Raw genomic sequence first — 13,981 nt, forward strand, 5'->3', positions numbered from 1 at the left:
GCCTCTCTGCTCCTATGATGCTGCTTGGCCTGCTGTGTTCATCCAGCTCTTCACATGTGAGTTGTTTTGTTAAGTGCAATGAGTCTACATATATCAGTGTTGATTTACCACTAAAAAAAGTTTGCATTAATGTCAGCTACATTACAAATCTGACGCAAAATTTGAACATTCCACTAATAAATCTTCTGAGACGTACTGTTTTGCGTACAATCAATACAAACTTTTAGCTTTTGTTTGTACCTTGCAGCCATCTCAACTAACTTGGTATAAAGGCTGGTCTCAGTGTTCCACACTGGGGAAGGTTTCAACTAGAATTTCTGCTTCTGATTGACAATCGCAATGATAACTAGCAAGTATTAGTTGAAAAGAACATCAGTCAAGGTCGAGTTCCTCCACATTATCAGACTTTCCCCTAACTGTCTTGTTCTGTAACATGGAGAACATCTACTCTGCCACTTCCAGTGAGCTATGTTGCTGATGGCAATTGTAGTGCCGATGCCCTTGGAAATATGTCCCAATGAGAATCAATATTTTGAGGAAAGATGGAGCAGTTTATAAAGGCTTTAAGATCACAGCAAATGCTTGTGGTCCAATCGGTCTATTTAACATCAAAGGGGTGCAAATTCCGTTAGTTTATGAATCTTTTATTGATTAAACAACTCAGGTTATATTAAATCTTAACATGTGGTCTAAAAAAAATGATTTGACACTCACCTTGTACGAAATGTTTCTCTGTTGTGCAACTTCAGATATTTTTTCTACAAGTGTTTGTAATCGTTGTTGGGTTGCATGTGATACAAAATTTACTACATCAGGATGAACGTCAGTAATTCCATGTTTTTTACCTATTCCCAAAAATAGTTAAAATACCTTTAGATAGGTTAAATATTCTTAGCTGTATTAATATAGCTTTCCCCTTGTACTAATGCATATTGTCCTTTCAGCTCAATACAATAACCGCAAGCTGCACTTGGCTAATTGTGAGTAAAACTTAAGATGAAAACAGTGCACAAGTGTTTTGTGATCACTAGTTGCTTTATTTAATTGGTTATTCAATCTTGGTATATGTTTGTTAAATAAATATACATATTTGAAGCATACTTAGCTGCGTCGTGTATGTAACCAATAAAATTACTGTACGTGGCTAAAACAGTCTTGACCATAACTGTTGCTAGTTAGCAATTTTAAGTGGACAGCACTTGGCAGATTAAGCTCTGAAACTTATTTTCCACTTATAGATTTTAGTATTTTGAAGTTTCTTTTATAAAAGGTTATGTCAGAAATCTTCCTTAAAAAGGTACTTCCAAACATTTCTTCAATAGCACGTCCCAAATCTGTGACTTCTCCCATCTACATACAAGCGCAGTAAGTACATGGGAACACCATCACTTCCAACTCCTTCATTTCACAGACATTGTAACTTGGAAATGTATCAGCATGGTTGGGTCAAAACCATGGAACTCCCTACTTATTGGTACTGTATGCAGTACCTTCAATGCACATTGCATGGAACACCTTCTTCAGTAGCACTGTAGTTGTACCTACAGCATCTGGACTGCAGTAGTTCAAGGTGACTCATCACCATTCTCTCAAGAGGAGTTATGGACGGGTAATAAATACTGGCCATGCCAGTAAGACCCACGTTCCATGAATGGGCTTTTAAAAATGTTTGAAAGAGGCCATGTTTATAAAACAAGAATCCCTATTGTACTGGTTCTTTCACAATGTTTGCATAAGTAAGTAGCCAGTGTGAAAATCAATTAATATCTCTTTACCTATTTCTAACATTCTTCTGTGCAACGGTGCAGCAAACAGGAATGCCTCATCTTTACACGATCTCGTCAGAGTCCCCACCAGTTCTGAATTTGTTGCCAAAATGCGTGCACTTTCTTCTGAAAGGTTAACTCCGGCCATAGACGCCACATCATTAATATCATCATCATCCCTAGAAAATTTCACACCTACACATTAATGTCAGTACAAAAGCTAATCTACAGGTTAGCAATTTGTAAATTTCAATGGACTATTCAACGAGACACACAGATTTGATGAAATGCATTTATCTAGTTAACAAGGAAGGAAGAGTTCCCCATTTAGATTGTTCCTGTTTAACAATGCAAGCAACCTTCTGTAATGGATCACCCCACCAGCATGCCAGGTAATTCCTTCTCTTAGAACACTGCAGAGTACCACAATCACAAAGACAGTAATCGGCGAAGCAGAAGGACCAACACAGCTCTCAATGTAACCAGGATCAGGAAAGGTATATGGCCCTGCACTATTATTCACATTACAAAGATTAAAACAAAAGGCCAGTTCTTTTTCTTCCTAACAGGAACTGGCTCACTTCTGCCACTTGCTTGGTGTATGACACCAGCTGTTGTTTCCTTGAGAGCTAATTCAAAATCATTAATTGATCATGTGCTAATCCACCAAAAAGCATTTACACATGTTGAGCATCCAGATTCAGAATACAGTTCTAATGAAGTCCGACTTCTAGTAACCTGATAAAGGGCCAAGGATGAAAGTAATGTTTATTTTTAAAGAATGGCAGTTGGAGATGGGATATTGTTATTAAAAGGAATGTTGTGATATAGGTTTTAAGGAGATGCAAATATTTACTAGATAAAGTACTGTTTTCAACAGTAATCGTTTCTATATTAAATATCACTTATTTCTTCCAGAGGTATTGCTTAAATATCTCACCTGAAAGAGCCACTTGCTGCTGCTGCTTCTTTAAGTTTATTTTTTTGAACAACAGAAGTCTGGACAGAGTAAGTCAAACCAGCTTTAGTTCCTGGCACCACTGTCTGTTTCATAACAGGAACTGTAAAATTATGGAGAAAGTTATGTTAAACACTGTGGCCAGTGAGTTTCTCCAACTCCATTAATCACAGTATTTTACTTGTCACTGAAGTTTCTGAGTCTGGTTACCTAGGCTCAAACTTGCAGATACAAATGCCCACTTGCATCACTTTACATACACTACATATAAATTCTGTCAATTTAAGGATAACAACAGCAAAACTGCATTTGTACCAAGTTTGCATTAGCAACCGTCATGGTAGATCACCTTGTACGAGGTTGTCTGCACCAGTGCTCACCATGAAGTAGGTTTGTTAACACCATCCTTTTTCAGAATAGGGATTGTCTGGGCCCCCTTGATCTAACATGGTAGAGGAAAACCATTTGGTAGTCTCGTGAAGATACTTGTCTCAAACAAAATACACTTATTCTGTGACAGTGACGATGGACAAGTTACGTTCATGTGATAGACATGATTACAGAAACTATGAAGCACCTAGATATTGGTCTTATTCATTTGGGATCCTACACTGTTCTCTCAGGAGGCTGTATGCCATTATAGTGGATAGTGCTTGTGGCACTTCTCAATATTAACCCTATCAGACTCTTACATCCCTATACAACAGCAACTTCAATGAAGTACCTCTCCTAAATATTATCTGGTATTAATAACGGAAGTTCCTTAATGTGTAAACACCTCACTTATTCTGGTTACAAAATAAGCTCCAAAGCTTTTCAGAAAAAAAAACTGAAAATGTTAGTAAAGTCTATACAAGTCTCTAAAAAATATTAATTTCATCAGTTTTACTGTTGTGCAGTTCTATGTACGTTAGAGGGAATGCTTATGATTTATCTGGGATGCTGATGTTATGATGCCTTTAACATACATGGCAGACTTTGGCGCAAGATAGATGTGGGCAGAAGAAGTTTGGATGAGGTGAAATTTACAGAAGGTGGAGTATAGAAGATAGTGTTATTAAAATAACTGGCTGTGAAAATAACAAAGAACAGGTTGCAGGCTTTTGCAGCAGATGATATAAGAATGAGAGGGAGGCAATGTTACAAAGATGGAAGCAGGTATTGTTTATGATGAACAAGACATGGAGTCAAATAGATAGCTAAAAATCTGCTTTATCATGGTGGAGGTTTCTGTTTTCCCAATGTTTATGTGGAGAGAAACATGATCTATCCAAAACTGGACATAGTTTAATTGAATTGACACTGATACCCAGTTCTCAAGACCACATCTTTCTCAGCAAACAGAAACTGATCTTTTTCTACAATGGTGTTACCAAGGGCAAAAATGCAAAAGGAAGAAATGAAGGACCAAGATGGATACTTGTTTTTGGACATCCATGAACAATATGTGCAACAATAGGAAGGAACACCCCTGCTCTCACTACAATAAGACTACAAAGAAAGAAGTCGATAAGGCACTTCTTTCTGTGGATTAAGGTTAGAATAAATGATTGGTCACACTGAAAAAAAATTCCTCATTACCAAAACTGTTTCTGTAAACAGAAAAAGCAAAGAAGGATGTCTACTTTGATCAGCCTCTGAAAAATATTTGTCATGATTTCTGAATTCAATCATTTATGTATAATTTGTCTTTCGGTCTGTTGTTTTTAAATGTTGATGCTATGCAATAATTTGAGTACATTACCACCTGGCATTGTTATTGTAGAGAACATTTAACATTTTCACACCAAATTTCACTCTGCATCACTCCATGCTCAAACCAAAAATACTTTGCACTGTTAACTAAAAGTTGTAGTTTGAAGTTTCTAGGACATTCTATATTTTAGTCTGAAAGTTCAGGGCCAGTGTTTTTGATGAAATAATTCTTATCATAGGATTTATTACCTATGGTGCTTAATTTAAAGTGAATTGTTTCATAACTTTAGATTTAATTCATTTGTCTGATAACTACAGCTGACTTGACTTCCTAAAGGTAAGCTTTTAAAAGCAGCATAAATTTTATATCAAAAATGTACTTTGGATAATTAAAATCAAGACTACTGCATACAAATATAACAGGAACCAAAATTCCATAAAAATTGGCAATGCTAGGGGAAGTAAAGGTGATGTATAAATTTGAGGTTGATGCCTGCTGGATTCATTGTTCTCGTTACTATGCTTAGAATATGCAAATAAGCCAGTCACTGCACTTAAAAAGCAATCATGCATTAAGTTAGGATTGTGAACCTTTGAAAGTTCCACCCCAGACAGCCCAAGGCGCTTAGTCATTGAGGGCATTTAAGATGATTGACAGCAATAGGTTTTTGGACATGAAGAGAATCATGGCTAGAGCTGGAAAGTTGGACTTGAGGTAGAAGAAATGACATGATTTTACTGAATGATGAAGCAGGCTCAAAGCAGCTGCCAGATCTCCACATTCTCCCATCTTCTTAAATGCTTTGAAATGCTTCAATTCTGTCAATATATGCTCAACGATTTCTTCATTTCCTAACAACAACTGAATTGCAACTTGCAATATGTGATTCACAAGTGCAGTAGTCACTATATTTGTTTTACTTTTAAAGCCAATTAGAATTTGATGACCAATTCAGACAGTTAGTCTCCGCTCTACATATAATTTAAAAGGGCTTCTTTAAAAATAAATAAAAATACTTAATTATCAGTTCCAATTCGTTTTAAGTACCATAGTAATAGGAGCACAAGCAGGTCAATCAGCACTTTAAGCGTGTCTCACCATTCAATAAGATCATGCCTGACCTGCCCCAGGCCTCAACTCCTCTTTTGTGCTGGTTCTTCATAGCTTCAGCTCCCCAATATTTCAAAACAATGTATTTACCTCTGTAAATACTTCCAATCATCCAGCCTCCAACAACTCCCTAGCGTAGAGTATTCTAGACATTCAACACTCTTTGGGAGAAGAAATTTCTTTTGCATCTCAGTTTTAAATGTGTGCCTCCTTATTCTGTATTTATATCTCCTACTGATGGAAAGATCTTCTCAACCTCTAAAGCTCCCTCAGAATCTTGTATGTTTCAATAAGATCACCCATCATTCTTCTAAACTTGATCGACTAAAGGCCTAAACTGTTTAGCGTTCTTGATAAATCAAAGTCTTCATCTTGGAAATAAGCCAATGAATCTCTTTTGAATTGCTTCTAATGCCAGTTTATCTATTTTCAAATGACAGACCAAAACCATTAACAGCACTCCAAAACTGGCTTCACCACCATTCTTTATAGTTGCAATAGGCACGGGACAAAGAAATATACTGAACATTCACAGATTTATGTGAGGAGGTCTAAATTGATCTGCAGCCTTAATGTTTCCATATTTTATTTTAAGGAAGGTTAAAAATATTAATATTTACCTGTTTGAAGTTGCTTCAATTGCACCTGTGAAGAGCCGGTCAGCATGATGCGGTTCTGAGGTTGTCGAAGTGTCACCATGGGTGTTTGAGTCAGTGTTACCTGCGGCCTGACGACTGTTCCTTGCTGCTGTTGAACAACCTTAAGGCAAACACACACGTTGATTTAAATGGAAATCTAAATAATTCTTTTTTAAATCTCAGGTGATAATGATGATCAGTCTTCAGCAACGACTGTAAATACCCAAATCAAGAAAATTAGGTTGACAAAAATGAGTACAAAGCAAACAATTCTATATGTAGGCTATATAAAAGGAATACTTGAATGATGTTCGGAGTGTATTTAGCTTCTTTCTGAGTAAATCCTGTGTTTTACCACACCAACTGTGTTGTGCTCCCACAACAAGCAAGGAGATAATTTCAGTTTCAGATGTTATTTTTGAAAAAACAGTTCTAAAGTGAAAAAATATTGATCCAAAAGACATATACCATTGCCACTTAGGCCATCTGAGACGACTCTTTCTGGATACTTCCTGGCTTCATTTTAAGTTTGCTCAGTTATGGCAGAAGCATGAAATGCAGTAGATTAACTTTTGGATAAACGTTCTATCTTAAGCAGCCATCTGGATGCTTTAGGGAAGGAAATCCTTTCCAGATCTGGAAAATATGTAACTCCAGATCTGCAACAATATAGTTGATTCTGAACTGCACTTTGAAATGATCAAACACACCAATCAGTTGCATTCAAGAAGGCAGCTCACCGCCACTTACTCAAGGGCGATAAAGTTTGGACGATTAATGTTGGCTTTCCCAGTGATGTTCACACCTTGAGAATGAATGAAAAGAATTCTAATATTCCGCAATGCAATGGTCACACAATATTGTGAAATAATTAAAATTGTGACTGCCAATCATTTCCCCACAGAGATCAGTAATGCTTTAGTTTGGAATGGGACACTGATGTTTTTTTTCCCTAAAAGTAGTCGGAATACTTATTATTAAAAGAATTTTAAAACTAGTAGTTGTAATTAAAGTAACTAAACACTTTCGACAAATATTTTAATCATTTAGTATTCGGTAATTTGAAAAATATTTTTACAGACTTTTTAATATTAAAACGATATTTATTCAATTCCACAAATAATAGAGTCATTGAGCATGGAAACAGATCCCTCAGTCAACCTCATCCATGCTGACAAGGTTTCCCAAACTAAATTAGTCCCATTTGCCTGCATTTGGCCCATATCCCTCTAAACCTCTCTTACTTATGTGCCTGTCCAAATGTCCTTTAAATGCAACTGTACCTGTATCTACCACTTCCTCTAGCCTTAACTGCATTTAGTCAGGCAGCAAACTAAAAAGAATTGAAAGAGTACCTTAAATTTTACATGTCTGGTACTGCTCAATCATTTCATATTCCCGTATTATAGTCTAACATAAAAGTTTCTCTCACCTAATGACAGCCTAAGCCAAGTGCTACTAACAGTTTTCTACATATTGACCAGAAATGTAACTGTACCAGCCATATACTTACTGAAATAAAACAGCAAGCTAGAGTCTGAGAATTTCATGTCAAATAACTCAATTTCTGACTTCCTAAAACCTGTCCACTACCTACAAGGCACATGTCAGATGTGAGATTTAACACTTCCCACATGCCTGAATGAGGCAGGAAAGCTCACAATAATCCAAGATAAGCCATCCCACCTAAGTGCCATCCAATCCACCACTTTAAACATTCACTCCATCCACCAATTGCAAACAGTTGCAGCAATGTGTACCGTCTACAAGACACACTGCAGCAACTCAATAAGACCCGATAGACAATACCATACAAACCTGTGACCTCCATCATCTTGAAGGACAAGGGCAGCAGATGCATGAGAACACTACCACCTGCAAGTCATTCACCATACTGACTTAGAACTATAATCGCCTTTCCTTCAGCGTTGCTGGGTAAAAAAACTTGAAACTCCCTCCCAAGCTGTACTGTGGGTATACCTACAGATTGTGGACTGCAGCAATTCAAGAGGCACTTCATCACCACCTGCTAAAGTGCAGTTCAATAAATGCTGGTCTCGTCAGTAACCCTCACATGCTAAAAACAAATTACTAAATTAGTTGTTCAACAACTCAGCTTTCAAGCCAAAAGACTTTATTTAATCTGTGTGAGGTTATCTCGAATGGGCAGTTCTGAACAAAATATGGTAATAAGAATACCTGAAATATGCTAAATGCATATGTGTTACACTTGATCCTTATGTAGCAGCTGTGTGGATTGGTCTTACCTTGCCAGTTTGCACCGATTGTCCAGGCTGTGTCAAACTTAGCACAGGATGTTGGAGGGTGCTAGTTACTGTAGCTGTAGCAGTTGTTGTCCGCACTACTGGTCGCTGTTGAACAGTATTTCCCAGTACCACTGCTGTCAATGCTGTTGTAGTCTGAGTTGAGGATTGCTGTTGACTTTGCTGAATAAAAGCTTGCGAGTCTTGAGTGAGTTGGCGCAAGGCTGGCAAACTCCGCTGGGAAAAACACAGAATGGTTAAACATTTGCACTAATCCTATTTTGAGTTTACAAATTACTTCGCCCTGTGTAATTGAACTTGTACTAACTGGATCATCTGTTTTTAAAATGCTACCAATTCTTGTATTTTTTGTTGAAATCAACCAAACTATTTATTGATTCCTTATGCTCTAGCAGCAGGATTAGCCTCATTTCTGAAGGATTAGTTTCATTATGCGTCATTTGTTGGGGATGGAGGAATGAAAGAAACTTTGAAAATAAATAATTTTGTCATGAGTACGGTATATTCAAGATGGCATTTTTTAACCATCAGTCTGATGGATTAAGTTACTCTTATGGACAAAATTTGACAATTGCTTCAATGACGTTAGGAAAACTATTGTAACCAAAATTCTTGAAAAGTGTTTTAACCAAAAAGAGAAAAATACCAATACTTTCAATAAAATGCACATCCTTGTTGTCCAAAAGTTTGAGTAGTGAAAGATTTGATTCTGAATACCATAACAGAGAGAGCCTAGTATTGAGAAATATTTTTGTAGAATGTAACCTAAACTAAACCTGAGAATACTTTCACAAAAACGCACATGTTTCCAGCATAATCCTTGCATTTCCAAACCAATTTAATTCCCATATACCAGGATGTGTAATTTAATTCCCACTGACCAGGACAAACGAATAGTCACAATTATTGCCACCAAATATGAAAAATTTGGTAAACCACACTAAGATAAATAATTAAGTACCTTCAGGAAAGGCACGAGATAGGGTTGAGGTGAGGAGTTGAGCTCCCTATATAACCGGCTCGTGAAGTCTTCTGCTTCAATTTTTCCATCCTGTGAGAAGAGGAAGAGAAAGTTAAGATCTTCTGACTGAGACAAGGGCGAGTATTGAGAAGGTCACAGTGGAGAAATCCTCCCTGCATTTGATCAACAGATTGGAGCTGGTGTGGACCAACTCTCATGTGTTGGGAAATTGGGTGAATCTGCCCTCAGACGTCCCCAAATTGCTTGGGGAAAATCCATTCACAGGGGCAACCAGAGAAAAGTCACTCCTGTAAGTAGAAAGGAAGAAAATGATGAGCAGCTGCTCCTCCAATCACAGGCCATTCTCTCCCATACTTGCTGTTGATACTTAGTAGTGAAGTAAAGTGAATGGAAGAGCAACAGGCTGTTATGAAAGTTAAATGATGGCAGTGAGGGAATCATTCAAGTTGCCTTTAGCCAAGGGCAGGGTTAGAGGCTGCCTTGATCAGAGGCAGGGGTCAGAAGCTGACTCATTCAGAGGTCAGAATTGAGAGGTGCCTTTGGCTGAAGCTGGGATCGGAGGCTATCTTGTGGCCTTTTGCAGTGTCCAAGAATTCTGTTTGCTGGGATTGGGGTGTCTTTTGGGAGTGAGCATGTGTGGGAGAAAAGGAAGAGGCAACTGCAAGAAGGTTGTGGGAAAAAGAGGAGTTTGCAAAATGAATGTGGGGGGAGAAGGCAGCTGCAATTAGGGGAGGTGCTAAGGAGAGGGACTGGTTTTAAAACTGTAAATAAATGAATACTCAGCTAGCTGGCATCCAAGAAAACTTTAAATCACCAAAATAATTAACTCCTTGCAAATGAAGGTGTAATCTCTAGGTTCAGGCAACGTAATGTCAAAAGATACCATACTTTGAGAAATGCAATGGATCTGACTGAAACACTCTTAATTATTAAACTTAAAGCTCAGCTCGAGATGCAGCAAAAATGATTTTAACAGCCTGATTAAAATGTTCCAGCTTCGTGCACATTGTTCGGAAAAACAGATTACAAAGTATTTCTTCAATATAAGTGTTGATGTCCGAAGGAACTTAGGTTTCCTTCATAATAAATCAATGAAAGCTAATATGCGCGTGCAGCAAATCATTAGGAAAAAATGGCCTACTGTCCTTTATTACAATAAGATTTAAATACAAGAGTAAAGAAACCTTTGTAAAATTGTATAGAACCTTGGTGAGCGCATATTCAAAATACTGAGTACAATTTAGGTTTCCTTACCCAAGGGCGAATATATTGGCCATTGAGAAGAATTAGAGGTGGTCTTTTTGAAGGTCATAAAATTCTTTATAGAACAGATACAGGATAGAGTACATACAGGAAGGATGTTTCCCTGGCTGGGTTCACTAGAAACAGGAATGCAAGAATTACCTAACAGAAGTTGGGACAAGGGCGGCACTTTCAGGATGACAACCTGTAACTAATGGAGTTCCACAAGAATCAGAGTTTGGGACAAAATTATTTGGAAAAATTTAAAGTTATGCACAATGGCAGGAAGACTAGAGGAGCTGAATATTATTTAAACAGAGAAAGACTGCATAAAGCTATTCTGCAGAGGGATTTGGAAGTCCTTGTGCATAAATCTCAAAATGCTTGCATCCACATTTAGCAGGTAATAGGGAAAGCAAATGGAATGTTGGCCTTTATTTCAAAGGGAATGGAGTAAAAAACTAGGAAGGTTTTGCTAAAACTATGCAAGGCACAATTCAGACCACAGCTGGAATACTGTGAACAGTTTCAGAGCCCTTATCTAAGGAAGAACATACTGGCATTGGAGGCAGTCCAGAGAATATTCACTAGACTGATCCCAGGATGGAGGGTCTGTCTTATGAGGAGAGGTTGAGTAGGTTCGACTTGTATTCATTGGAATTTAGAAGAATGAGAGACAACCTAATTGAAACATAAGATTTTTAGAGGACTTGACAGTTTAGATGTGGAAAGGTTGTTTCCCCTTATAGGAGAATCTAGGACCAGACGGCATAATATCTGAATAAGTGGTTGCACATTTAAGACAGAGCTGTCGAGGCTGGGTCACCAAAGGAATCAAGCATTACAGAGAAAAGGGAGGAAAGGGGAGTTGAAAATTATCAGAAATGATCTCATTGAATCGTGGAGCAAGTCCAATGGGCTGGATGGCCTGCTCACGTTCCCAAATCTTATGGACACAGCCTGAGAATATGAGATAAGCCATTTAGGACTAAGAGGAGGAAGAACTTCAATGGTACTGAATCTTTGGAAACTCAGTTGCTGACTATTCAAAACACAGTTCAATAGATTTTTAGGTACTAAAGATGTCAAGGAATAAAAGGATAATGTGGTAAAATGTCATTGAGTTAGAAGTTAAGCCATGATCTAGGTGAATGGCAGATCAAGCTCAAGTGGCTGAAAGGAACTAAGAACAGAAATAGGCCATTGTGTGCCTTCTCAGTGGATAACTTTAAGGAACAAGAATAGGAAACACAATGGCCAGCTCTAATTTAACATCAATTGGTAAAGAACTACCAATGACATGTTGAAAATGTAATGACTAGAAGATCCTTAAACTAATAATCACTATACATATGACTCCTCTCTTGCTGGTACAGATTGATAACGAAAGATGCAGCCTCTGCACTTGCACCAAAAATGGTAAAGTACTGTTTCTGACATACTTAAGGAGTATGGCATAATACAGTATAAGGCTTTCAAAATTGAGATTAATTGAAAACATTTAAAGGAATTTACTCAAAAACTTAAAACTTTTCTTTAAGAGTGGAGGGTGAACATATAGTTAAGTGAAATGTACTAATTGCAAGTATGAATAATGCAACTTTTAAAAGCTGTTAGACATGTTCACTTAATCTGTATATCGTCGTCTCTGTAGAGAAGCTCTCATGTGAAATCTGTTTTGTGTGCATAACGGATAACTTTCCTGTATAATGCTGAGAATTACAGCACCAATATTTTGCTTTGAGGAAAATTGACAAGATTCCAAATTTCAGGTGCAAGTAGTGATTCTTTATCCCTTGACTATTTAATTAAGTATTTGGTACATCCGTGGCTTGTATGATACATTGCTTCACTTAACGTGTTTCAAAACTCGAAACTATCATAACCATAAAGGTTTAAAGAACAAAAGCCAATTAACCCAGTGCTGGTGTTGCTAGTACAATTCAAAATGAATTTCAATATCATGCTTTCCACTCCCATCCCACCCTCCCCATATTCTGTATTGAATTCTATCTAAAATATGTTTAGTTACTCTGTTCTGAAACGATACTGCTCTATCTCAATTTCCCTCATGATATATTATTCTATCCTCTCTAACAACTCTACATAAAGATTTTGTTTCTTTGTTTTGCCTATGGTACACATTCACCTTCAACTCAGAAGCAAGTGCGTTTAGTTGAGATAGTTTTCTACTTAAAGAAAATTAATGCAGAAAGGTTTATACTATATTTCTCACCAATAAGTTTTGCACAAGTTCTTTAACATTGGCAGCTGTTTCTGTTGACTGTTTACCACTTGAAGCTAGTTTGATCAGCGTAGACAGAAAGTTCTTGCACTTCTTCACATTTTCCATGGTTTCCTGTGGAACATAATAAGGATTTAATGAAGGGAAAAGTACAGCACCATATAATTAAAAACATTTTGTATTCAAAGTTTACTTTACATGTTGAAGAGTCATTTGTGGGATAGTAGGTAACTTCAGATCTAGTATAAAGTAACTTTCATACATTTTGCATTTTGCTTCAAAATCAGAAGTTTTCCAACTTGCTAACATTTGAAAATAACTGTGCAAATATGATTTTTTTTGTGAAGGTTGGTATAGTTCCAGTTGTTGGCAGCCTTTTAGGCATTGCATTAGTATCGTACTTTTAATTGTAGGAAAATATCCCAAAGCATGACACAAAGTTGTAATCAAACAAGAGTCAGCAGCAAGCCAACGAAGATGACATTAGTGATGACTAAAAGTTTGGTGAAAGACAGATTTTTAAGAAGGAAGGGTCTTAAAAATATGGAAAGGAAAAGAAATTTCAGCAGGAAAATTCAAAGCTTCAAGTCTAGACAACTGAAAGCTTGCGCCTATGGTGGGGTGAAGGGCCTGATGGATTGGTAAGTTGAAGGGTTGTGGAAATAGGAAGGCTGTCGAGATAAAACTGGAAAAGAGCATGGACAGATTTGAACACAATGCAGATTTTACATTTAAGATGTTGGTGGACCAGTAGACTTTTATGTCAACATCATAAGGGTGATGGGTGAACTGAACCTCCTGTAGGTTTGAATGGGAGTTTGGAGTTCTGGATGAAATTCAATCTGTGGAGGATGGAGATTGACAAACTAGGAAAACAATAAAACAGGAGATTCAACATTGACAAAAGCATTTAGAAGATGGGCTCAGACCCGTGTGAAGACAGACAGAGACAGTAGGAACTGCAGATGCTGGAGAATCCGAGACAACAAGGTGCAGGGCTGGATGAACACAGCAGGCCAAGCAGCATCTATGATGCTGCTTGGCCTGCTGTGTTCATCC

General features: G+C 37.4%; 1 protein-coding gene across 1 annotated transcript in view; it reads right to left on the reverse strand.

Moving 5' to 3' along the window:
• The window catches only part of LOC109927131 (transcription initiation factor TFIID subunit 4-like), a 94,545-nt gene that overhangs the window by 58,575 nt on the left and 21,989 nt on the right, over positions 1–13,981 (reverse strand). The window contains exons 3-9 of the mRNA XM_048608547.1: positions 12,914–13,036; positions 9,415–9,504; positions 8,436–8,669; positions 6,151–6,289; positions 2,707–2,827; positions 1,776–1,945; positions 715–845 (exon numbers count right to left, since the gene is read on the reverse strand). Coding sequence (XP_048464504.1) covers positions 715–845; positions 1,776–1,945; positions 2,707–2,827; positions 6,151–6,289; positions 8,436–8,669; positions 9,415–9,504; positions 12,914–13,036 — 1,008 coding nt within the window. The remainder of the gene's footprint in view (positions 1–714; positions 846–1,775; positions 1,946–2,706; positions 2,828–6,150; positions 6,290–8,435; positions 8,670–9,414; positions 9,505–12,913; positions 13,037–13,981) is intronic.

This window comes from Rhincodon typus, chromosome 19, assembly GCF_021869965.1.
Source record: "Rhincodon typus isolate 14 chromosome 19, sRhiTyp1.1, whole genome shotgun sequence".
Classification (NCBI taxonomy): Eukaryota; Metazoa; Chordata; class Chondrichthyes; order Orectolobiformes; family Rhincodontidae; genus Rhincodon; species Rhincodon typus.